At 33.7% G+C, this 27,737-nt stretch overlaps 2 protein-coding genes across 4 annotated transcripts in view; one reads left to right on the top strand and one right to left on the bottom strand.

The window, feature by feature from the left end:
• LOC106122108 (glutamate receptor ionotropic, kainate 2) overlaps positions 1–16,398 on the bottom strand; it is a 121,179-nt gene extending 104,781 nt beyond the window's left edge. The window contains exon 1 of the mRNA XM_013317975.1: positions 16,241–16,398. Within this exon, the coding sequence (XP_013173429.1) occupies positions 16,241–16,253 (13 nt within the window). The 5' untranslated portion in view covers positions 16,254–16,398. The remainder of the gene's footprint in view (positions 1–16,240) is intronic.
• LOC106122109 (monocarboxylate transporter 10) overlaps positions 1–27,737 on the top strand; it is a 111,374-nt gene that overhangs the window by 82,846 nt on the left and 791 nt on the right. The window contains exons 2-10 of one of the 3 annotated variants that reach the window (XM_013317978.1): positions 5,785–6,211; positions 19,977–20,150; positions 23,602–23,761; positions 24,125–24,432; positions 24,701–24,922; positions 25,233–25,370; positions 25,745–25,871; positions 26,117–26,217; positions 26,629–26,849. In XM_013317978.1, the coding sequence (XP_013173432.1) occupies positions 5,932–6,211; positions 19,977–20,150; positions 23,602–23,761; positions 24,125–24,432; positions 24,701–24,922; positions 25,233–25,370; positions 25,745–25,871; positions 26,117–26,217; positions 26,629–26,849 (1,731 nt within the window). In that variant the 5' untranslated portion in view covers positions 5,785–5,931. Of the gene's footprint in view, positions 1–5,727; positions 6,212–19,976; positions 20,151–23,601; positions 23,762–24,124; positions 24,433–24,700; positions 24,923–25,232; positions 25,371–25,744; positions 25,872–26,116; positions 26,218–26,628; positions 26,850–27,737 lie in introns of all 3 variants that reach the window. The other 2 variants (XM_013317977.1, XM_013317976.1) reach the window with 2 other exon arrangements.

Genomic DNA, 27,737 nt, shown 5'->3' with positions numbered 1-27,737 from the left:
GATGTTGGAGTGACAGTTACGATTGTCAAATGGCCGTATTAATTAACAGAATTCCGTCTTATAGAAGTTTCACACGAGGGCAACACAGTGAAGCAGAGCAGTCTAATACGGCTATGTCGTGAGCATACACTTACAATATTAAGCCTGTAGACAAAGTTACATCTGATTTTCTCTATCACTTGTAGAGTCTAGGCAAAAAGTGACGAAATTTATAACGAATCTTTTTGGCACGCATATAAAAATAACGAATAAGCTACTTATCAATTTTTTTATTAAATTTTATAATTTCGCTCTAGTGGCTAGTATATTATAACTTAAAAGTCAAAAAATGTATTTGAATTGACAACAGTGAATTGAATTTTCTGACGTATCTTTACTGAATCTGTTTCAGCGCTGTTCTGTTAAAATAACAGTAATATTGCACTATTACTGTACTGTATTCCACCTTCGTGTGAAACTAACATTAGTCGTTATAATGACGTACAAATTTGAAACAGCGCATTATTATTTTTCTCTATAACGACATTAACATAGGTGACGGTGTTATTTATTAGTTTACAGTACATTTATCAATGAAACCTTTGATTAAATCACCAAAGAAGTTAAACACGTGAATGTGATTTGTGTGCCTTAAATTAAAAGAAAAATATTTCATCATATACATAAATATTATTAGTACAAAGAAGCGAAAATAGCCTAATAGTTAGATATGGATATCCGATCACGCGGTCGAGAGTTCGAACCCCGCCATTCGACTGTTATCGTAAACCATATCCTAGCACATGTCCAAATCTAAGTTGGAATGGTAAAAGAAATATTAGCAAATTAATTAAAAAATTCTGTTAATTTTCTTCACAAAAAAGTATAAAAATATTTCAACAATTAAATGAATTACATATATATGTTCAGATCGATTCCTTCCTTAATATACTACCTTATTTAAACGGGAAGGAATTTTAATTAATCAGTGGTTTTAAATGTTAAAAGAAGTCAAAAATTTTAATGAAAAGTAAACTGGAATGAACGTAATTGATTTGAATTGGTTGACAAGGGACCAGTAATGAAAAGTAATAAAATATTCGAAGCGCTATTCGTTGAAATCGTAAAACACGCTATAATAACGTTTTTCTGGTCTTTATCTAAAAATTATTAGTAATTTTATTAAAATTGAACTAATTAATGATTAAATATGAGTTTATTATTAACTGAATAAAATCTTAATAAATTGTGGAAAAAAATTAATTTAAGTTAAATTGATAAATCTTTAAAATTGATTAAACCATTTTATCTACCAAGATTTCGATAGAAAATTAATAGAATAACATTCGCAAACAAAAAACACGTACTGAAACAAAAAAAAACATTCTTAAACAAAATGCACTAAAAAGTAACAAAATAATGTCATGAACAAACACCTCCCAAAGCAATAAGTTTCTTTTCCGTCTTAAAACACGTGTATATTTTACAATTATTGTTATTTCGGAGTCTGTGTCGGTCAGAAGTCTAAGAACTATTTAGGTTTCAGATAGAACTAGACGTTCCTAAGTAAAGTGGAATAAAATTGGATTAAAAAGTTCATGATTAAGCTACGAAACTATTATATTTATTTTTTGCTTCAGTTGTATCATGTATTTTTCACTTTTTATATATATTTTTACACGGAAATGTAGATATACACTCGACATATTTATAGTTGCTACCGTGTTAGTCTTACGCGATTGAGCCGATGAAATATCTGTAATAAAAGCGACATTAATGGACGTCCCAATCGCTTACATAATTAATCTCCACCAGAAAAACAAAGTATAGGCCACAGTCTACGATCCAGACGACATTTTTTACTTTTTGTCTGAAATAAATTAAGAGTCACACAATCTGAATCCTTAAGTTTCTTTATATGTTTAATATATCATTCATACATGGTCGTACACGTTTGATAGTACATATATTAGTAATATTATAAACTCGAACGTTTAGATCGATGGATGTTTATTAGAAGGTATCTCTGGAAACGATCAACTTTTTGATGAATTTTGGCACACCTATAGAACAGAGTTCGGACGATCACACAGGCTACTTATTTTTATTTTTTTATTCAGCGCTGATGAAGTCACGGGCGAGAGCTAGTATACACTACAGTTAACCCTCAAAGACCCTTTTTCAATCTTATAATTATATTTTTCAAGATAAAAGGTCTAAAAATGGTTTCATTACGAGAAAAAAATCATCTCAGCCACTAAACCCTTAGCTTTGAAGTCAAATGCGGATATCACTTTATAATATAAAAACTCAAACGTACAAAGCTAACTGAATTATTCACACTGAAGAAATCTTCCAAAGGTCACTGACCCAAATATTGTTATAATACTATTTTCCGAGCGTACCTTAAAAAAAGGCTTTGACATCCTGCCAAGTAGTAAAAACGCGTTCCTTAAAGGTTATTTTTATTGAAGGACATCCTAATTTTCCTGCTCCACGCCAGTTAACACAAAAAGATTAATATGTACATTAGAAATAATATTTAAGTGTATTCATTTTATTACTTTTTTACGTCAAATGAAATGCAACAGATATATAACGAAGAAATTTAAAGCCTATTTTTTTTACACTTTTATCAAAAATATTATACGATTTCGTTAAAAGTATAGTCTGCACTAATTGTTATATTCTTTATTTAAACCAGAACAGCAGAAAGAATTACAGCTAAAAACTGTATTTCGTAGATGTCAAAACCTCACTAAAAGCTATTTATAGAAAAAAATGTTTTCCTTAAACCAAATATATTACAAACGAAAAGGGAATATTTAAAGGAAGTAAATAACGTTTCGCCTTCACTCGAGATGTTTACCAATAAATTATCAATAACAAACAACTCCCAAGTCGCAGTAATACGAGTCCTGCGACAGCAACTTGAGCCTATCGAGCATCTTTTCACAGTTTCCACACCATTTGCCAAGCCACATTTTACTCTTTTATCTTCAAACATTATATAAGATAATATCCATTCGACTAGATTCCAATAATTTGATATAAAATACTCCTAACGCTATTTTTTTTTAAACGCACGCCCAGTAGAATGTATTAGTTCTCTGTCTACTTCAGTATAATAATCATATTTAAGTCATCATCAACCTGCCCTTATCCTTACGGAGGATCGGTACGTACTCCTCCATACGTCTCTATCAGCCGTCATATCTGAATCCACCTCCTTCTTACGCAGATCCTCTTTTACTTTCACATAATCCATCCATACTTTCTTCGGTCTTCGCCTTTGTTGCCATCCACATTTAATCTCATTACTTTTTTATATGATCATCCCACCTCATGACATGTCCAAACCACGCTCCATTTGCTCCTTAATTTCTCAATCACTGGCTCTACTTTCAAACTTCCTCTAATATACACTTTCAAGTTTAAGTAACACACTTGAAATAAAACGTAACTATGATTATAAATATCAGAAGTATAAAAGTAAATAAAGGAAGTAGCTCAATGCTCAAGCTCGATTCAAGCTCAAAGTACTACGGACGTCTATTCAATGAATAGATTCAGTGCTTTCGTAATATCTTTAACAGTTTTGTTTTTCGTCTTCTTACGTATCGTAAAGATAACGGAATAATTATATGTAATTTACTTTACTAAAATGGGCCCTGGTATACAATATTCCGAACATATGTAAGTAGAGTTTAAAGGAAAGATTAAAGAAAATGTTAAGTTTGGAAAATGACAAAGCAAATCAGTTTAATCCGTGCGTGCGGTGCGTCTGGCGCGGGTGGACGCGTACCGTCAGTGGAAACATATTATTTACTTTTTCTAAACTTCTTTACGTTTAAGAATAGTACTTATAAACATATTTAATGCCCAGTTTCACTGTTGCAATTTCATAACTTTGAGATAAACTAAAGTAGTAAAAATTAAACGAACAAACTTCTAGAAAACTAATATAAAGAAACTTTCCTTTAATATCTAAAAGTATATCTATGTCTGTGTTTTGTATTTGTTTTTTATTTGTAAATTAATATGTAAAATATCATCCTAATTACTTATATAAAGAAATTATCATTTCCTTTAACAATTACTAAGAGAAATACTTTAAAAAAATATTTTGACATTTAATAAATATTCACGTAATTACACACTTTTATGGTAAATTTAATCACCATTTTATGTCTTAACTGACTCATTTAGCTTTATTTGATGAGCATAAGTCATTATGACCCTTAACTTGAAGTTGCCTGACCAAATATGTTGGTTTACTTAAGATGTATTGTTTTAAATTGCGCGTACAGAGCCACGAATGTCGTTTCTTTTACTTGTTTAAATTACTAGCTGTCACCCGCGACTCCGTCCGCGCGGAATTAAAAATAAAATTTATCTACTAGCCTATGTGTTCTTCCAGACTATGTTCTACATTTATGCCAAATTTCAACCCGTTCAGCCGTTCTGGAAATACCATCAAACAATCATCCATCCATCTAAACATTAGTTTTTATAATCCTACTTAATTAATATTATACATACGAATGTTAGGATAGATGTTTATTAAAAGGCATATCAAGAACGGCTGAACTTATCCCGCCGAAATTTGGCATACATGTAGAACATAGTCTGTAAGAACACATAGGCTTCTAATTATGTTTATTATAGCCCTGCGCGGACGTAGTCGCAGGCGACAGCTACATGTGGTAAGAAGTAAGATTAAAATATTTTTACGTCGCTATATCTCAACATTGGATACTGAGTTTATGCACCGCAATAAAGTATGAATGAAAATGCAATGCAGGTGCCACATTACTTATCTAACTGAAATTATTCATGAGGTCCTTAACTCATTGGAATATCTGATCGCACTAAAAGCTTTAAGAATGGATAAAATACACATGAAATGTTCTATAAAATATTAATAGTGAAGACGTAGAAAATATATATCAGTATGACTAATGTTTATAACATATGAATATAATGTGGAGATTAATCCAATCCAAGTCTACGAGTACTTTACTTTTTTACTCTATGTCATCTGTGTTATTTTTTACGATATTCATTAAGCCAAAATAGATTTTTTTTTTAATATCAGCAGATTTTTATAAATTTACTAAGCTCTACGCATGTGCTAGGACATGGTTTACGACAATAGTCCAATGGCGGGATTTGAACCCCCGACCTCGTGATCGGATATCCGTACCCTTAAACATTAGGCTATTGATAACACTAGACTTTGAATGAATATTGTTATTAATATAATAATTTGATACTAAGTTTAGAAAAATGGACCATTAGATTAACTAATCTATCCTTATAAAAACCTATAATATAAATATTAACATGCATAAATATTTATATTGTCAATGTTCCATTCGGAATTCCACATGCGACAGCATTTCTAGAGGCTATTACATCTCGGCTCTTAGATATGTCAAATCACTGTCGATAGAGATTCTTTATATCTAAAGCTATCTAGCATCGAACACTGCTCGAGCGGTAGTCGAGGCATATTTACTGGAAACGTGGGCGGACAGACACTGATGCGATAATTTTATCCGATCTAGAGTTAAGTTCAATGATTTGTGCCAAATGAAATATTACATTCCTAACGGTAATTACAATTCGTTGAATTGCATTGTATTATAATTTAAAATAAGTCTCGATGACCAATATCCATTGTTGATCACGGATTTACAAAAAGGATTACAAACTTAAAAAAAAATCTTTTTCCATATTATACAGCTGTAAATTATGCGAACTGATTAAGTGTCGAACATAAAACAATTTCAATTTAAATAGAACAATTAAATAAGTGAACGGTGACCATCTTATAAATAGACTATAGTGAATAAAGGGGGAAAGTCACCCGCGATGTGGGGGCGGGGAAGATGAGAGAGAGGTACTGTGACGCGCTGTGATGCGTGGCTATGATGCGCGGCCGCATTGATGGAAGAGTCATGGTCGTCGGGTGGCGCGCCGCTGCTGCGGACCCGGTCGCTGCCGCTGGTGTTAGAAGCGGCGAGTGCGCCGGCCCGCCAGCCCAAACTCGACCCGCGCCAGCTACTCACGCTCACCCGTCACTACTATCCCGAGGGTGGCTGGGGCTGGGGTGTGGCAGCTGCCGGTACCCTAGTACAGATCCTAGCCCACGGCCTACACCAGGCCGCCGCGGTTCTCACCTTCGAAGTGGTGCGCCGCTTTGGACCCGAAGTGCGGATACAAGCAGGTAACAAAATGTAATAGAATACGAATATTTACTCGCCAGCGAGTCGGTGACACTAAACCTAATAACTTGCTAGTAATCTCTAAGACTCAAAAGTTTTCTTAATGTAACTCCAATAAAAAGACGAAACAAACAACCAGCTTTCGCTACATACGTTTCAAATACACAACTTACGCAATGCAATACAGACAAAATATGTTACTAATACCACTTTATAGCTCGAACTCGAATAAAATTTCTGATTTAAAATTTTCGAGTCAAGTTAATTCACTTTTATCGACAATATCGGTTTAGCTAAACAATTCGCATAGAGTAGAATAAGCTTCTTCTTATTTGTTGAACAATAATTTACATTCCTACAGTAAGTTCTCTATTTGGACTAAATCCAATCACAAATTCGGGGGTTACGTAAAGAAACAAGATCGCAAAATGCGTTAGTTACTTCAAACTCTTAACAACACTAAACATGTTTATTAAAAAAAATTAATATACCAGTTTCATTTTTCAATTAAATTTAACACTAGTTACTTAGGGACATTGTCAACGTGGATTTAGAATGAAAACTGGAGGACTAAGGAGCTGCTCAAATAAACATTAGATGTTTCCGAGTATGGGAGTTAGTAACATAAATTGAATCTTATTTCGATTAAAAAAAACTTAACATATTCTCAAATTACACTGAATGCAAACAAGAAGGCTTTCTCAGATACATTTACAGTTCCCGATGTTCAAACAATCGTTCATGTAAATACACTCGAGGGAAGCGAGTGAATCACAAAACCTTTTTAACATCGTCGACACAAGGGATCATTTTACGTGAGAAAATATAGAGACATATGTCACTTGTATCCGTTTTTTATAATGCGTTATCCATCTGACTTAAGCTTAAATATTGGGGCTTAATGTCCCATACAAACTATGGTAATTAGACTTTAGAAAACCCATTAACTATAGTCCGAGCGGTATTAAAAAACTTAATTAGTAACTTATGTTTTCTTCCAGACTATGCTCTACGTCTATGCCAAATTTTAGCGAGATCCGTGCAGCCGTTCTGGAGATACCTTCAAACAAACATCCATCTATACTTCCAAACATTCGCAATTATAATATTAGTAACATAGCAGTTGCACGCGACTTCTTCAGCGAAATAAAAAAATAGTCCCGTCTAAATCTGGCCAGTCAGAGATTACCGGAACGTTATAAGCAACGCAAATTCAAGTTGACATTTGATCTGTCTTCGATCCTAGACAATACTCAATTGAACATAGACCCTATATTGTGACGTCATCCTGTCACCGTCTAGTCTGCGAAAAGGCAGATAAATGAAATGCCGCAAAATTGGCCTAAAACGTAGAATCTCATTTTGGTAGAATCATAACCTAACTTATTTATATATATGTCGTACTTATATTAAAATCCAAATATACTTATACAAGCAAATATAAAGCAGAAAAGGCAACTTGATTAACATGAAATCATCAATGCCTATTTAAATGGTGGCTATCAAATAAATATTAAACCATTAAACCGTATAACTTGATTCATAACAAATTACTCACCAGTATTATAATAAAGAGATAAATAAGTTGATTAATTACTGTTCTTCAATATGTAACGAATGAAAAAACAACTTCCAATCGAGTTTTATTCGTTTCCGCGTACCTTGCGTGTTCAAAATTAAAATCAAACAAGGATGTCCGGGGGGTTAGACAAAGTATATTCGCTCCGAAACGATTCTATAACGAAGTTCAAAGATGTATAGAACCGAAGATAACTTTCGATAAGTCACGTGTTTATTACGCATTAGTTCCGTACAATTTTAAAGTTCGCTATAGAATCGCTTTGATGCGAATACATTTCGTCTAATTCCGCTGGCTCGCTGAGAGAAGCGCTACTTCTATTATTACTATTTCGTTTGTATTATGCCCACCGGGTCAGATATCATGGAATGTCTATAGTATCCATTGAGGAATATCTATGTGACAGCTTATATCAAATTAAACAGGTCGATATAAATGAAAAAACGTCATAAATCTCAGTCTGAGCTGGATCGAAATGAATAGAAATATTATCAAAATGATATACGGACTGGTTCACAAAAAAAATATTTTCTACTAAACTGCCAATCATGGCTAATCGTATATTAGGATCTCGCCTCCAGGCCTGATACGACCCGTGTACCATCATGGTAACGCATTTATCATTACTAAGGAGGTTTAATATGTTGGGCCGCTGACAGGCGCAGATAAAAGCGCGTTAACACGACCCGATTATTTGATAGAGTTTGTATTTATCCGCTTTCTATTCATCTGGATTTATACGGATACATAATATTCTATGTAATTTAATCCTAAAATAATTTGTTACCAGTATTATAAAGTTGTTTTGAAGATAATAGAAGTTTATATTTTCTTATTCCTGTTATAACTAGCCGTTGCTGGCAACTTTGTCACCGCGGGTTTAAGAAAAAAAATAGGAGCGTTTCGGAGATTAGCGGGAACCAATGCAATTTTGCGGACAGACAGACATAGAAAAAAAATCAAATTAGTTTTTTTTTGCAAAATATGATGTTTTATCTATATTACATACAAACACTCCCAATTTATTAATTGTATACATTGTGATATAATAAAAAAAACACTAAACTATTAATCCTCGAATTAATAATTTGAACTTTATCTCGCATCAAACAGAATTAACTATAAAGTCATAAGTTTAGTATATTTCTAATACCAAAAATACTTATCAGAATAAATCCAATACTTTTGTAACACATATAAAATAAAACAGGAGCTATTTGAAACACGGCAATCGTAAAAGTAACAGTCAATAAAGTTATAATATAAACGTCCTCGAGATGTTGTTAAGGATCAATAATTTCACGTAAAGGAGTCATTATCCTTTGAAATGAATCGGTTTGCGACAGAAACCTGCCGTAAAAACAATAAGACAGGATCCGACCTTTTAGGAAAACTTCGATTGAAATGACAAATGTCAACTGTGTGTTCATTGAATCTCTTGCGACTTACGTGCAAATTTTTATAGAAAATTACCTAAAATAAAAAAATACAGTATGTATTTCGACCATATGATTTTACGTAAACATCTTTCTGAACGAAAAACTAATACGACTAACCTGTAGTTTCTGGGGTTAAAATCTCTGTATAAACCGTATCGTAATCTAATCCCTGTCATTGCCTTTGAGAACGCAGCAATAACATTATATTTTAAAAGGGGATAATAGTCTCAGAAACTCACCGTAAAAGAATCAAAGTATCGTAACCTATGAGTTGAACCATGAACTAAAATTGGAGCATCATAATTTATATTTATGCATTATTTTATTGAACAATATACTATAATAATTCTATACTTCTGGCACTGATATAGTACTTAGGAATAACCCACATAAGACCAAAGCTACATAAATACGGAGTTTCATTTCATCTTAAAATCTCAGTCTCCGGAAATGAATTTGATATCATAATTCATTTAGATACGACACAAGATTAGAATTAATGTTACAGATATCGTCTGAAATAAATCATTTGTTGAAGATTATGTCTTAAGTATAGTCGTAAGTCATGCAAACATACAACAAAATTATATCTTACTAATATTATAAATGCGAATGTTTGAATGGATGGATGTTTGTTTGAATGTATCTCCAGAACGGCTGAACGGATCTCGATGAAATTTGGCATACATATAGAACATAGTATGGAAGAACATATAGGCTACTAACTAAGTTTTTTTTTTAATTCCGCGCGGTTGGAGTCGCGGTCGACAACTAGTTATTTATATCTTCAAATTTTGTGATAGCTAATTATTTTCTAATCTAAATAATAACGCTTAAGCGTATTAAACACGATTAATTATATTGCAAAATTTATAGATTCAGTTACAAATGATTTTATGAGCTGATTACCTTAATTTCTGTAATTATTGTACTGTATTTAAGCACCCAAAACCGAGATACACGTATGCGTAGTATGTATGTAGAAGAAGCGAGAACGGTGTCAGGACCACGCTAAATAAACGTCCGTGATCTCTGCCTACCCATCTGGGTTATGAGCTTGCGTTATATTGTTGTATTTTATATTATTAAATGAAATTGTATTATATCAATATTTGATACAACATTTATTATACAAATACCTCGTCAAACTTGTGTACGAAAATGTCAAACAAAAAACTTTTACATATCCCAGATAAAATTTACCTTCCTTAAATCCTAGAGCATAAACAAATATGTCTTCAGATTTTCTCTACTCCAATAGATAACTATCTATGTTGCGTATTTATTTATATATATTATAGCATTTTAACATCTCCTTAATAAAATAATGCTTTTGTTTTATTTATTTACGTGTACGGAATTAACAAAAAGCAAACGATTTCTGCTGACATCTATTCACGGAATTTCTACTCAAAAATTCTCAATTAAATCTATCTTATTCTTGTTAATTTTATAAATCTGAATGTTAAGATGAACAACATCATAGATCTGGCTGAAATTTGGCTTAGTAGAGCATAGTCTGGAAGAACACATAGGATACTAGCCCTTAATTCGACGAAATTTTTTGTAACAAAAAAACTGTTTTTAGTAAAGTCATACTTACGTAATTTTCTCTAAACTAGTTCAGTAGATTTTTTTAATTAGTTGTTCGTCACACTGGACACCATCGAATTAAGGGTTAAGTTTTTTGTATCTGCGCAGACAAAGTCGAGAGCGACAACTAGTAGTAATATCATACAGATTAGTTCATTTAAATGTGATTAAGACGCTTTTATCGTCTGCTTATATCAACGGAACAGTGTTTCATTTTCCTCGTCATGTAACAATTCAGCGTATTTCATTCCGTAGTTTACGTTATAGAATCGATGCCAAATGTGCCAGATGAGAACTACGTAAACGTGTTGACTTCCCAAACATGCGCCAATAGTATTGTGATATCTATGAAACTTTACTTTGTTTTGAGTTGTAAAGGAAGACAGAGAAACAACTGAGTTCTAACACTCACGCAATTGATTCTTTTATGTTACTAATCTTTGGTTTCCGAGTCTAAAGTCCCCATTTAAACCATATTTTCATCCTTCTTATAACCTTAGAGACGACTTCTAGAGAAATAACAATATTTTTTTTAGTGAATGTAGGTCTCAGAAACCAACGATAACTCTGTCGCCTGTCTGTTTAATAGCTATCGCCCGCGACTCCGTTCGCGCGGAATTAAAAACAAACATAATTAGTAGTCTATGTTTTCAACAGAGTATGTTCTATATGTATACCAAATTTCATCGAAATTCGCTTAGCCGTTCTGGAGATACCTTCAAACAAACATCCATCCATCCATCCAAACATTCGCATTAATAATATTAGTATGACGTTGGTAAAATTTGTCAATTTTTGCTTTATAAAACTATTGTAGTCTATGAAATTTAGTCTCAATCTTCTGTTATCTATATGATTCTGCACACGACCTTTACAACCTTTTAGTGACAGCGCAATAAACTTGTAAGTATTTTTTAAATGAGACCTAAGCTTCGTTTAAGACCTAAGATAGACCTCAGTGATTCACATCTAAGTAATAAACAAACATATAAAAACAAAACGCTTGACTTGGCATCTGTCCATCTGAATTGCGAAAATTTGAAAGATGTCTGACATGTGTGAAACGTGATCATAAAATATTTAATTAAAAGAAACAACTATTAATTTGTCAGAAATTAAACAACTTCTTATTACAAATACATTTAAAGTGTACTTAAATTGATTCTATTGAAACTAAAAAAAAATATTATTTTGAAAAAAATAATAATATGTAGTTTAGTTTTCCTTTTGGTACAGTCCGAAACTTTAGTCATTTGTACCACACTTTTTGTTTATAATATTTTTTCATCAGCACTCACCAGTATACCATAACCATTTTATTTACAAACTCTATTTAAAAAAAATGTAGCTTTTTAAAATGTACCTACTTATTAATATTCCTTGAACCAATATTTCAAAATTCGGCGAAGTCACCTGTCGACTTAAACACTCATCAACGCAAATCATTCGAGTATGTTTTGATTAGTGGTCGCCTGTTACAATGACCTCGCATTTATCATCCCCAAAGATGTTAAATACGTGTCGACGCGTTGACGCGCCATCTCGAATGCGTTAACGCGCGCTCGATTATAATTATGTGTACAGTCGCTTACATTTGCGGTGTTATAGTTACATAAAAAATGGCGGGAACTTGCAACTAATTAAAACACAGGTCTTTCTTGCAAATAACATAAAAGCTGCTATTATCGTTAATTGATATAAAATTAAACTTCATTGTACCTCTGAGTATTAGTATTGTGTAGGGGGTACATTATTACAATATTTAATGAAGGCGTCGTTCAAATTAATCATTTTAAGGCGTTCAAGACGCTTAAACGCTTCTTAGGTGGAACACCGCAAGCTACGCTGACTGTACATTTTGACACGGTGTAACACCGAAGATGTGTTACGCGCGCTCGATTATAATTTTCAGATCCAATCTTGATTCTGTTACGCGAATATGTCCTGCACAGGAGACGGGCCGTAAGATTAATGTTACCATAATTCGGCGCGTTAAATTATACACATCGTGTTTATATTCCGCAGATAGGATCGCGTCGACATTTAAAAAATTTATGACTCTGTTTGACTTGAGAGAAAATTATTTTTTTATGTTTAACACGTTGTTGTTTCGTTTGAAAACTTTATTTGATTAATGTTTTTTACGTTACCGGATATATAACTTATGTTTTCGTAAATTCTACGTTGATTAATATCTACCAAATTTTCCTTTATGTTATAAATAAGATAACATAAGTCGACTGAAATAGCTATTGAGTGCAAACTGACGTATTCAAAGTGTGATCAGACAATTCAAATTTTGATTCTTTTATTCAATTAAAAACGACTTGATATTACAATTATACTCGTATTAGTATTTTAAAGCACATTACAATAAAATTTCATATATTTAACAACAATAAGGAACTTTCTAAACACGTGTATGGCCGGTCCACATATATTTTCCATTACGGTCCGTTATATTTACTTAGACCTTTCCGGCCAACGAAAACTTTGTTAAAAGGATAAAATCTAATCAAACTTACGTTTGGTCATGTTACATCAAAGTCTCCCAAAAAAACAAACTTTATTGAAACGTTTATCCTAACTTTACTCAACGATATATACAAAGTCATTTCATCAATAATTAAAAAGATAAAACGTGTCTAACCATTTTAAGCATACTTAAACTGATATAAAAAACGGCTAAATACTCACGTATATACGTCCGGTGGCGGCACCGACTAGTTTCGAGCCCATTGGGGGCCCTTCATCAGGATGAGTGGTACTGGTATTATTTAGTGGTTTTAGAGTGAGCGACGGGCTGCGTCCGCGAAATAATACCAGTACCACTCATCCTGATGAAGGGCCCCCGATGGGCTCGAAACTAGTCGGTGCCGCCACCGGACGAATATACGTGAGTATTTAGCCGTTTTTTATATCAGTTTATTATAATGTCTCATGAAAGTTTGAATAATTTAAGCATACTTTTCTCAATTCAAGTTACAACTTCATCTTTTAATGAGTGTTATTTTTATTAAGATGACTGGATTACTTTTTAAACTGTCAGGTCAATCAAAATGTTATTTCGAAATCGGGTCACGCTCACTTAAGCTTCAAAGTAGTCTGAACGGTAAGTTTATTTTTAATTTTAAAGACTTTGATGTTTGTTATGAAAATAACTCTTATAAAACTATTAGCGAATTAACCGCTAATCTTACTAATATTATAAATGTGAATGTTTAGATGGATGGATGGATGTTTGAAGGTATCTCCAAAACTGCTGCATAGGTCTCGCTGATATTTGACATAGATGTAGAACATAGTCTGGAAGAACACATAGGGCACTAATTAAGTTTTTTTTTTATATATAATAATATCGTCGCGGGCACCTTGTTGTTAAATATGGCTATTGTCTGTATACTCATCTTGTAATACTGTAAAAGTTTATGAAAATGTTTCTTATCATGAGTTTTTACTTTCGTAATACTTGTATAAACATTTACCGTCATCCATGTAATTATCTTTGAAACAAACAGAGATGACAATATGTTTTTAAACAGTTGTTTCGGCATTGGAAACTTACGATTAGTTCAAATAAAAACAGAATATAAATTTTATTTTAAATATAATTCATATATATTTAGTTTTGTTTACAATTTTAGTATATTTTAGGGTTCTCAAAGGAACGTAATATATCATTAGGCTTGCGTTTGAAGGCGGCCTTTTCTGTTGATTTATTGTTCTTTATTCGTTATTGTGCTTCAATGATTTACCCTCCTCATAGATTTTGTGACATTAAGAGTGATTGGATTAACGAAAAAAAAACAAAATTTACGATAGTTGTCATGTTATATTGATGTTTACCAAATAACGCGTAGTAATAAAAAGCGAGAGACATTTAGCAAAAACACACGTATTTGTTATAGATTTTTTATAGTAGTAATAATTTATTTCTAGTAAGAAGCCAGCGTGGTTGACTATGGCCTAATCACCCTTAACTTAGGGTAGGCTCCGAGCCCCTCGGTGGAGACGTATAGTGAGCTGATGATGATGATGATGAAGAAGCCAGCTAGCTAGAGAGCTGTTGCCCGTGACTACGCCAGCGCGGAATAAAAAAAATATAATTAGTCTATGTGTTCTTCCAGTCTATTTTCTATATGTATGACAAATTTCATCGAGAACCGTTCAGCCTTCAAACAAACATCCATCTAAACATTTGCATTTATAATATTAGTAAGAAGTAAGATGGCTAGTAACTTTATATTGTGATATACATAAATTAGATCGTAACGAAATAATCTCTATATTTCTGTAATTTCATTTTTGTGATTTAAAATTATAACTTTTGTATAACTCGACATTGTTCAGTCTATTTAAAAAAAAAGTCGTATCTGTTGGGAATAACTTTTCGATTCGATTCCACAGAATGGTCCATCAGTGTCACATTTTAACCGATTGCGTTCGATATGAGTCGATATAGACAAAAATACTGGCCACTTAGTTAAACACATGATGCAGCAGTATTTCTTTATTTCGAACCAATTCAGAGGCGTGTAACCTCTGTGTACAATGTACTTGGAGGCGAGTTACTCTAAACTTAATGTTGCTTAGTCTTTGTCTCGTCTCTAAAACATATTGTTTAAATTTATTTAATTTTTTAAGTTGTATTAGAACGAAATGTTTACATTTTTATCTACTTAACACTCAAATATGTTAGACAAAGCCGATTTTCGTTTGTATCCCCAGTAAATTAAGTATCGTGTGATGTGCCTGGGAGATAAATGCACAAGATCGGGCAAGGGTGACTGGCAACGGGGCGTCACTCATCAATCTGTGAAGCTAGATTTAACATCGTCTGTGCAGGCTTATCCCCTAGATGGGTGACGTGATGGGTGACCGATGTTGGTGACGGCTTGCAAGGCCAATGACCCCTAGTCGTCGACTCAAAAACTTTTGCAATAGTTGTTTGTTCCAACTGATATATTTTGGACTAAACGATGGCGTTTTTTTCACTAAAGTGTTACTGGCCGCATGCCCGATACACTTTGATTGCTTCTAAACTCTCGAGACAATCTGTCTTTGCTAACCATGTTTACGATTTATATTATTTTTATTTAATTTACCTCAGTTGTTCGTTTTATTACTATATAACCTATAAAACAATTGCCGTGAAATAGTAAGATTAGATTGAATGAAACGATATATATTTTTCAACACGAAATATGTCAATGAGTTATAATTATAGCAATTTGCGAAGAAGCTAATTAAGTCGACTTCAAAAAGAAGGAGGTTATTATAGTGTATATTACAATTCAATAATACAACATATGACAACCTAAGCTTATTTCACAAATCGCTTGACTTACGGGGTATGTGTCACATAAGTTAAAACATACGTAATTGCGTCATGCACAATAAAAACAGTAATTATAACTCACCAAATGACGTCATCACTAGGTCTAAATAGTTCTTAAATCTTGCTGCACCGAGCCCGAGCAATGCAACCACATATTTTTATTCCACATCACAAAAATATCACTTAAATATTTTTAAAATGCAATTAAAAGGTTGCAGACTTCAGTCACGCAAACCGACGCACGAAACACTGACTTGATTTTCATGTACCCTTAATTCAATGGTTACTTTTAGCTGAAAAAAAAATTACTAACACCGTCATATTGATGACGTTTCATAACTCTTTCTGATATTGTCTCCGCTCCTTTCTAATTAATATTAAAAAAATGTAAATAATTAAATTACCGATTTAATTCTAACCTATAACGTATTCACTAATTCTACCGCTAGTTCTAAATACGGAAACATATTTTAAAAATGGAACATCGTTTGGATACATGTCACGTGAATGTTAAAGATTTTGATATTGCTATCAAAACATTTTTAATGTATTCCACTTAGTTTACTTTGATATATTCGAAATAAAATTTTAAAGATTTTATTTCTCTAAAATAAATTTAAAATATCATTGAAAATCGTTGAACAGATTTTGTTTACGTTGGGAACTTAATATCATTATGTTATACAAGATTACGATTTAAAAACTCGACAGATTAAGTTTATAAACGTTAAAATAATATTAAATTAATATTAACAAACGTCATTCATGGCACACATTATTTAAATATAGCTTACATAATTTAATGTAAGTATAGTGCGATGTACTTTTCCGGATCGACGAGAGAGGCGCTGTTAATAATAAGTGCTGTCATAAAATCTACTATATCTGTTTCGAAATAGAAAATGGCATTTGTTGCCACAATTATTACCTATTTTTGTTGGGTATTTTTTTTATTACATGTGATTTGATTAATAAAATTCCATTTCTTTACGTCATACGTCATACCTCAGCGCAGGGTAAGTGTTTAAATCATTATAATGTAAAAAATTCATCGCCATTTTTTTATCAACATCACAAACACATTCAGTAAATGCGTTTCCATTAACTCTTTGTAACAGAGCAAATGAATTTCTCTGATGGGAAAATAATGTAACGCTTGTTTTCATTTGTGTAAGCATTGTGTTAAAAATTATCAATATTAAATACAATAATATGTTATCATAGTATTTTTTTATATCAAAAGGTGGCAAACGAGCGAGCGGCCACCTGAAATCGCTGATATAGCGAAGTGACCGTTGCCCATAGACATACGCAATTGCATATGCGTTGCCTACCTTTCATCGACGGAGGAGAGGATGCACAGAAAGAAAACACATTCCCCTTCCATGCATCCTCTCACCCGTAAAGTCCACTTCCACTTCCCATCCTTTCCTTATAAGAAAAAGGTGGGAAGGAAAAAAGGACTAAATTAGGCCTCCGGGACGCACACTCATCAGACGAAACGCGGAATCGCTTTCACTTGACGCCTGTCTTCTGTGTGGTCGTGGTATTTCACCGGGCGAACCGGGACAATTCATGCGAAGATGTTAAAGCGGGCTCTATCACTGATAGTATACTAATATAATAGTTATATCGCTATTCCTGTTGGCACACGACAGGCGCCGTACAAGGTGAGACGAGAGAAATCTTTATAGCTTGAAATAACAATAAAATGGAGAGATTCTTTCTGTCTAGTAAGTGCATTAAGGTTGCCACATCTAGAACTTTACCTCGCTTTTAAACAAAATAAAAACGATTCCAGTCTGTATAGATTCGAGTGTACTCCGACAATCTTATCCTAGATCCGGTGGGCGTAAGCGAAACTACATGACAATAGCTCATGAGCACTGTAAATGTTAAAAAAAATGCCACAAGATCCTTGCTAGACTATAGCTGTCTTTAAAATACTATCTACATCTTTACTATTATGTCTTTTCTGTATGTAATTTTGTAAAGTAATAAACATGATAATAGCACTTGTCTCACAGAGCTAGAAAAGTTTAACGCACTTTAATCAAATAGTGTAAGAGTCACGTCATCTTAACAATTTACTAAGACCATCTGAATACAGTCCAGTCCACTGGTCAAAAAAGCGAGTAAACTCATTTACCGTAGGGTTCTAGTACCAAAATCTCCGCTTAAAACATATTGTTATATCAGTTTTATCAAAGATAATGACAGGGATGACGATACGTTTTATACAAAGATTTTGGTACTAGAAACCCACGGTTTGTGTGCAAATTAAATTATATAATACAAACGAAAAAAATATAACACGAGTCATTCAAATTCATACCGCCAAAGCGTAACTCGTAAACATTCATCATCGCTTTCATAGTCCACGAAATCTATAGCCTAAACGTTCTGCTCATAGCTTTGAATAACCACAAATCTGAATAAGTCTCGTAAAAAATGATTCTCATTTATCTGCGGGTGTTAATAGAACTGCCACGTCATTGATTTTAATGATACCCTAGAAATGGGGTCATGCTGTATTTGAAATCTAATCATATTAAATTAACAAAACCGTCTTCAGAGAGCTTGTCATCAATTTCCGTCTTAATGTATTTGGACTGCCTAGATTACAAATTGTAAAGCGTCGGTGGCACAGGTGTTATTATATATAGCATTTGACTTATCTGCATGTCCCGGGTTGGAAATTTTTCGCAGATATATGGACCACGATGTTTCGAAAATTAAAATTCGAGACGTTGTGATGCACATATCTGCGAAGAAATTGAAAGATATGCGTGAAGTCAACCAACCCATAGGGAACTAGCATGGTTGACTATGTCCTAGTCACCCCTGAAGATAAGATTACAAACATTTTAAAATGTACTATAAAATTAAGGTAATTTTGTTAACTTGATAGTGTAAAATAAATTATAAATGGTATGTAAGTTTAATGTTCTAGAATGCGTAAAATAAATTCAAGAATGAAACTGAATTTCAAAACGACTATTACTACTTTTTACTTGTCACCATACGACATTTATATTCCTTTAAATCTTTTACAGAAATTAAATAAAACGGAAAATAATTTAGTATTTTTAATCCGAACTAAATTCAACTAAAATATTGCCTCTATATATATATATATATTAGAGTGAATTATAACAGATTATATATATATATTGTTATGGAAATATTACTAAGAGTACTGTTTAGAAATAATAATTTGTGCATTGCATTTGTAAACTTATGGTATAATTTAGATAAAACAATTTAAAGTCCAATATATTTCGTCCTACGCCTTTATCTTTAGCATTTGTTGTATCACAGGGTAATAAAATTATTGTTGCTTTTGTTAATTCTATGAGTGTATAAAGATGTCAATTAAGTCATATTTACGCGAGCTACTGAGTGCAATCCGCTATAAAGTCATCCTACACACATTCCGAAACGCACAACACTGATGTGTTTCGGAAATGTCGCATACAATCGTACATTTAAATCGTGATTAATTTGGACTAAATATTTTAGAAAGAAACGGATACATTTTTTAAGTTAATAATGACATGCAATTAGCAAACGTGTCACTGAGAGCAGAGAAGGACGATCGTTGGATTGGCACTGAACTAAATCTTTTTGGGAACCGTTCGCACAGGAGTTGACGTACCTAATCTTACTTCTCAGCAGTAGATAAATAGTAAATGTGTATTGTGTGGCTCATAGAACTTTGAAAACATACGTGTTCCGGGTGGGATATGCTAGTCCCACATACTATGAATAGATGGCTTAATATATATGTAAGTTGATAATAGATTTTTTCGTTTCAGGTTGCCTGGGGGCGCTATCAGTGGGCGTGGCGCTTGCGTTGTCACCGGTGTCGGTCGCGTTGTGTGTGCGCAAATCGACGCGTGTGACGGCCGTCGTGGGCGGCCTGGTCGCAGCCCTCGGATGCCTATTCACGTCCTTCGCGACTCAGTTCCATCAGCTCTTCTTCAGCTATGGTCAGTATTAGGCTTTATTCTTACGTTCGACGCAAAAGGGTACTGGTAAATTTGGTTCCATTTAATATTCTAGTCGAAGTCGCTAAATGATCATTAAGAACGTCACTTAGTGTAGATTTAGTTTATAAAATTTAAACTACGGAACAACGTTAGAAACTTGTCTACAATGAATGTAGATGTAAGCTTTTTTAATATAATATCAGTAAAAATTATTTAAAATGAAGATTAATTTCGCATTAAACTTGCGTATTCACAAAGTATAATATATGTAATCAAAATTGAGTCGCGCAAACACTTGACATTTTAATTTATTTCATCAGATTCGTTTAATCGAACTTCAAAGGTATCCGCTAATTGGCTCTCAGAGTATGCAAGCGGATATCCAATAAAACTGCGATCATCGAAAATAAACAAACAGAGAAAACCGGCGCACATAAGAAGTGCGCTGCACATTTCGCGCATCGCGAATAAATAATGAAATTATCAAAGGACACTGTCAACGAATCACCATTTATCACAATTAATGAAGATATTTACAAATTGTGTATTTACATTTATAAAATGCAATTACATTAACATTTTTCAAAAATATTTTAATGTACACCCCTAAAAAATCTTGTTACCAATATTACAGATCTTGGATAAATTCATCTGTAGTTAATTAAGATCCCTGTCCTACTAATATTATAAATGCAAATATTTTTATGGATGGATGGACGGATGTTTGTTTGAAGGTATCTCCGGTAAGTCTCAACGGATCTTGATAAAATATGGCCCAGATATAGAATATAGTCTGGAGGAACACAGGCTACTAATTAAGGTTTTTTTTAATTGCTTGCGGATGGAGTTGCGGGCGACAACTAGTTTATTTATAAATTTATACAAGTAATATAATCACATTGAGACCAATATTAATTTATTTGAATCAAAAAACGTTAACTTTTATATCTTACAACAACTTTATAAGTGACAAGACAGTCATAATTTGCGACAACTTTAAGTCTTAAGCTTTCCCTTAGATTACACTGAAGACATAACTTCTTAAACCCTACTTATAAAATTAAACATAACTAAGTAATCTTAAAGCCTTATTAAACGACAATTTCCAAACAAACTTTACTGCGTCGTCGTTTCCAAATTGACTTTTAACTAAGTCTCAAAAATAAATATCAAAAACAATAGTAATAAATATTAAATCGCATTGTTCCTGTTCCAATTCCGTTCATGTACGCTTTAAAACGAAATAGACCGAATAATAACCAGCAATGGTAAGGCGACACAAACTGTATACAATTGCAATAACGTACGCGCTAAGCTGACACTATCCTTGAGGATAATGTTGCAGTCAGCAGGAATTGTATTAGCATTTAAATTGAACCAAGTCCCGGTATAACCGCCTCAGTCCGTTTCTACTACGACCGATATTTTTAATTCCTGCTACATAAAAAACAAACAGTTTGACACCTACTAATAAAAGTAACTGGCACGTTGTAAACTTTGTAACCAGTTGTATCTTTTTTTTAAATCGCTTGAAAAAGAATAACTTGCAAAAAAATACTTTTTATAAACTTACATTACGAAGACAAATAGTTTTTAAGTCAATTATGAAGTAGCTAAAATATGTAATTTACAAAATGGCGATTATAAGTGTTAAATTAAAAACTCTTCTAAAATCCTAATAAACGTACTACTAACTAAACTAGAGCATCCATATCTACAAAACAAATAAAGTAAACATTAAAAAACTTCACGACGTAATATGAAATCTATATATATAAAAGAAAGTCGTGTTAGTTGCACTATTTATAACTCAAGAACGGCTTTACCGATATGGTTGAAAATTGGTGAGGAGGTAGCTTAGAGCCAGGAGACGGACATAGAATACTATTTATTCACTTTTTTATTTTATTTTTTTCGTATTTATACCTTAAAAAGCACGCGGACAGAGTCGCGGGCGACAGCTAGTATTTAATATTTTATGAAAAATGGCCTACGTAACCACTAGTACTACTTTTTCAAATAACGAAGTTGAATTTTTCAACACAATAACTATGAGAAGGAGATAGCAAACAAATCGATACATTCTATAACGGAAATGTTCCTTCAGATAGCTGCAGCTTCATCCAAAGCCTGAGAGCATCCGAGAAAGAAAACACATTACCTTCATTGCTCCTCATAAACGACCCCGGATACTAGATGTTGCGGAACTCGGATATTTTTAAGTTGTTTTGTTCAAATAATAAACTGAAGATATATTATATTTTGTATGTCGGTTGGTTAAAAGCAAATGTTTATAGATTGCTTTAAAAATATCACGTGAGGTTCGTAAGGTCCAAAATATTATAATAAGTAGTCTAAACTGTCATATCACGTGTATTCACTATACGAATAGAAAGAAAATATGAACATATTCGTCGTTACACCTTACGCGCATGAAGAAATATAAATTACCCCGAAATTTATATTTCCCTAAAGCATACAACACCTTACATTAACGATAAGCGACTCGTTACTAATGTGTACATTGTGAAAATTATTTTACAAATTCTGAGGTAAGGGAGACTTATATACGAAAAGCTTCTAATTAAAATTATAAGTTCTACTCTCTACTCAAACTCTAAAACTCACAAACTCTAAAATCTCGAGTCTTTTAGAGTTGCAACCATATGTACCTGTTTTGTAACTCTATGATTTATACTTTTATCTATGGACTATCATTTTATGTGTGTATCATACATATCTCGTAAATTCATCCGATACTCATCACATCGGCTTTGAGAGTGTTATAAATGATATCACGTCACAAGTTCCCGCGATGAGTGTTGATAAGCGGCGATATCCTGGAAGTTCCCGCTTCCCCTCTCCCACGTACTGACGCGATGCAATCTTTACAGCTTCCACTGCATCATCACGTCGCTTTGTATGCCTACCATTGAGATTGTATCTAGTCATTTATCTATTAATGGGTACTTTCAGATTCCGGTATTACTCTATGATAGTAAAGAATGCATTTGTGTTACTTGTATGCTGAGACCGTATTTTTTTCTTCGCAAGAGATCGTAAAATCGAAGTCACAGTTTTCTTTAGGTACTTCTGCAAAGATCTGATAGAAAGATACAGGTTACTAAGGAGGTAATTCCATCCATCAACAGATTTGACACAAACAAATAAGAAAAGCTTCCTTGAAAAGTATATAAATAATGGTTTCCATAGTAAAAAAATAGAATATAAGTAGTGTAATATGCCGATGTTCTTTAGAAACAAGCAGAGAGATGATGATGATGAGAAGCATATAGAATGTCGGAAAACAAAGGAAATATAGTCCGTAAAGCACTATGTAACTTTTTTTTTATTGGCAGCACTATGCGGCCTCTCCTTCTCCCTTGGCATGGTGGCCAGAGCCTTTATTATCTTTGACTAAAATAACTTTTCCTGCTATGTAACGTTCCAGGGACTGTGGTAGGTGTAGGCGTGGGTTTGACTCGAGACTGCTCAACGCTGATGGTGGCACAGTACTTCAAACGGCGCCGCGAGCTCGTCGAGATCTTCATAGTCAGCGGAAGTGGCCTCGGCATCGCCGTCATGTCCACATTCATCAAAGGCGCTATAAGGTGAACTAAGATCAAAAGACATAAAAGCTAAAACATTTTAACATTATTAGGTTTTTAGTTTTCTAATTTAAAACGAGTAATGAAGTAAGCTATATTTTATTCATTTTATATTTTTAAAAATATCTTCGGTACAAAATTTTATATAATAGTAAAAGAACGAAAGTACTTTCTTTCAACACGATCTCATTTTCCAGTAATTTATGTCAGAAAAGTAATATGCATAGAATATTTTAAAAGCAAAAATTGTGTTTTAGAACACATTGTCAAATAGCATTTCGATACAACGTACTATCGTCTCAGCAATATCCAGAGCTAAACCATTTCAATCACTTTTATTAATTAAGACGTTTATTCTGTGTATAGAGCAATAGGATGGAGACTAGGACTTCAGGCAGTAACAGGAGTTGTCTTCGTTACTTTCATCCTCGGGACCTTTTACCGGTCTGCATCTCTATACCATCCTCAACGACGTGCCATATTGCATCTTAAGAATCAGAACAAAATCAAAAGGAAAATGAAAGACAAGAACAAGTCGGATGATCGACAACCCTTCTTCGATTTTTCCACGCTGAGATCAAAGACTGTAAGGATCCTACTGATGTCTACTGGTATATCGGCGTTCGGGATCAACACTCCGATATTTTACTTAGCTTATCATGCTGAAGAAGAAGGTAAGTGCAAAATTGGTATCAGAATATTGTAAAGTCTAAGATACTTAAGTGATTAAGTGATAATCGTTGTAGAAGTAATCCAATGTTGCAAAATCCTGTGGTTATCAACTCGACTCCTAGACTACTGACATCACCACAGATTTTGGATCTATGTGAAGCAAGAATATGAATCAAGCAATTAGTATTTTAAAACCAAATAATAATATAACCATACATCAGAAACTATAATTGAATGTGTGGAGATTCTTGTGAGAAGTTTTGTTTCCAGGATTGGGTGACACCGCAGGCTTGTTACAAGCGTACCTCGGGTTAGCATGGGCGGTGGGGTGTGCAGCATTCGGCCTGCTGGTACGTCAGAAGTCAGCTGAATGCCGCATAGCACGGCAATACCTCACGCAGGCTGCGGTTTTCGTGTGTGGACTGGCCACTATGGCACTGACCGCGGTCGAGGGCTCATATAGTGGATACGTGATGTTTGCTTGGGTCTATGGTAATGTTTATGTGCAATTAATTTTTCATTAAAGCTTCGTTTTATTTATTTATTACAAATAGAGACATCGACGTTCTTATTGTTAAGTTAGCATCACTGACTACGCAACAGTTGTATTCTGAAAAATCAGAAATGTTTTTTAAGAATTTTTATTTCATCAAACTTTTAATTTCAAATTATATACCTAATGTCCTTAACAAATTAATGTATTGTTTTTGTACCTCATGGCTAAATGCAAGAGACAATCCGTTTTAAGAATTTATCTTCAATATGGACACCATAGTAAAACAACGTCATTTATCCATTTCAGGTATATTCTGCGGAGGCTACCACTACTCTCTGAAGATGTACACCTATGAAAGGGTACGTTCACGTAACTTCGCCAGGACGTGGGGCTTCGTGCAGTGCTCGCAAGCTGTACCTATAGCAATAGGAGTACCCCTGTCAGGTACTAGTTGTGTTAATCAAATGTAATAACGAATTTTACGTAAGTATTCGATTTTTAAACCACCATAATTCGTCTCTGCTACACTAGAGTCGTCAACCAATAAACGTCGCTGAATGTAGTGCAGTAATAAGTCATTTAAATCACAGTGTAATTCGTTTACAACAAATTTTGTCGCTATAACAACTACTATAACCGACTGCAATTTAAAAAGTTTTAGTAAAAATGGGTTTCAATAAGATGTCACTATAAGCGAGTCATTATATCCGACTTTGTTAGTAAGATTTTTGTATGAGAACCATTCGCTGTCTGATTACTTCATAATAAGCGATTAGTAAATGTAAGTCACAAACGTTTTCTACTTTATATGTTTTCAGGGTACATAAACGTGGGTTGCGGCAGTAAGGCTGGCTATTACTTCAGCTCGACTTGCTCACTATTAGGGTCGCTGTCTCTTTTCTGCATTGACCTGCACCGCCGCAGCGTCGCGCACAAACACACCAAGTATTCACAACTATGTCCCTTATTTAAAACACTAAATAAATGAACTCATGCATACAAAGGAAGCTTGACTATCCCCGGGTGACAAAGGCTATATATTTATTACTAGATTTTTTTTAATTCTGCACACACGACGTCGCAGACAATTACTTTAGGAGGATATACCGGCGCTTATCACGCTAATTATCTATTTGTTTCAACCATGTGATCATTTTTAACATAATATCCGTAATGTTATGGTATTTCAGAGAAAATGGCGGTACTTGTGAGTCAGCTTGCGGCCAGTCCCGTCGCAGTCGCAGCAGGGACCGGGAGCCGCGGACGGCCGCAGGCGCCGCCACCGCCTTAGGTGAACCCTCTTCCTATTCTATAATCATCCAACAACAGTCTCTTATAGTCTGTATATCTAGGAAGAATTGGTTTTTTACCAAGACATGAAAAGGGACACGAATTTGGAAAAACCTGAGCAATTTCTCAGTGTCTCCGTTAGACAGCCGTTCTCATTAAATTAATGGTACTTAAATAGTTCCTTAGATTTCATTTCACATACCAAATCTAGTTAGTTACTATTTAATGATTCTGAGTGCTGCAAAGTTTACAAACTTAAGGATTGATTGAATCAGTTAAACACTAACGCCATCTAGTTACTTACATCAAGACTAATTGTTACTGATTTTTTAAGTTTCAAAATGAAATACCACTAAATCCTTTGTCTTGTGTCACTAATGTAGTAATTTTACTTTATAAACTAATATCTAAGTTCTAGGAGCAGAATTAGTAGCGCCGGGAAGGGCGGGTCGTGACCTCCTGCTGGACAGCATTGGACCTGGCAGCCTCGGGTCCCCGCCTGCCAAGCTGCCGCCGGAGCTGACCTGTATCAGCGAAGAAGGAGGTCTCGACTTGGACCTGGATCTAGATATACCAGAACATCTTCTAGAAGACTTGGATTGTGGTGGTGATTGTATCACTAGTTGTAATAAGGTAATACTTGATTTTTTACGGTCATAAATTAAAATCATTACTTAATTGGACAGAAAACAATAATGAAATTAATTGCTCGTTAAGCTATCTTCTGCAAAACATAATTCACATCTCTAAACATTTAGTCGAGATTTAATAATGATGAAGCATACTAACAATAGACTATTAGCCTTGTAAAATTGTGATGTACCTTATAACTTGAGATCCATTTTAATAACTCATTAATGCTTAACAATAGACTAGATTATTAGAGGATTATTTCGATATGTCATTATTGTGTTAGGAAGAAAATCCAACACTATGCCGGTGTACTGACGCAACACTAGCCTTGCTAAAATGTCGACGTTTATATCCCCTCACTAATCATTCTGACATATGACTTGGTAAAGAAAGCGCGCCATTCACGCCAAAATATTCTAATTAATAATGTCTAAAATTTGTAAATAATAAAAGTGTACATTTACTGGATAACTTCTAATTTTCCATATTAAACAATATTAAACTACAGTAATTACTGTGTACAGGATGCACGAATATGCATAATGAATGAACTAACGCGTGATCATGATTCTATTAGACTTTACGTGATGAGGTCGCACGCATTAGACTAGACGCAACACTAGAAACAGTAACTAAGTATTAGCCTTTCTAAGTATTCTAGATTCTAATACAGATTATAATTAAGGTCACTTTTTCTCAAGTTACTTTCACTGTACATTCTTAAATAGGAACACACCTAATGAACGTAAAAAATGTAGAGCACCGGTAAACAGTTTAAGAGTAACAGCGCTACAGCGTTACACAAGCCCTAATCGCATTAGTGAGCAAGTCGTGACGTACAATTTTCACGGTACGAGCGACATTTACCATAGAATTCCACTACGGTGA

Source organism: Papilio xuthus, unplaced genomic scaffold, assembly GCF_000836235.2.
Source record: "Papilio xuthus unplaced genomic scaffold, Pxut_1.1 DF826933.1, whole genome shotgun sequence".
Taxonomy (NCBI): Eukaryota; Metazoa; Arthropoda; class Insecta; order Lepidoptera; family Papilionidae; genus Papilio; species Papilio xuthus.
Note: the sequence above shows the minus strand (reverse complement) of the source record. Positions and strands in the feature narration are given on the sequence as shown.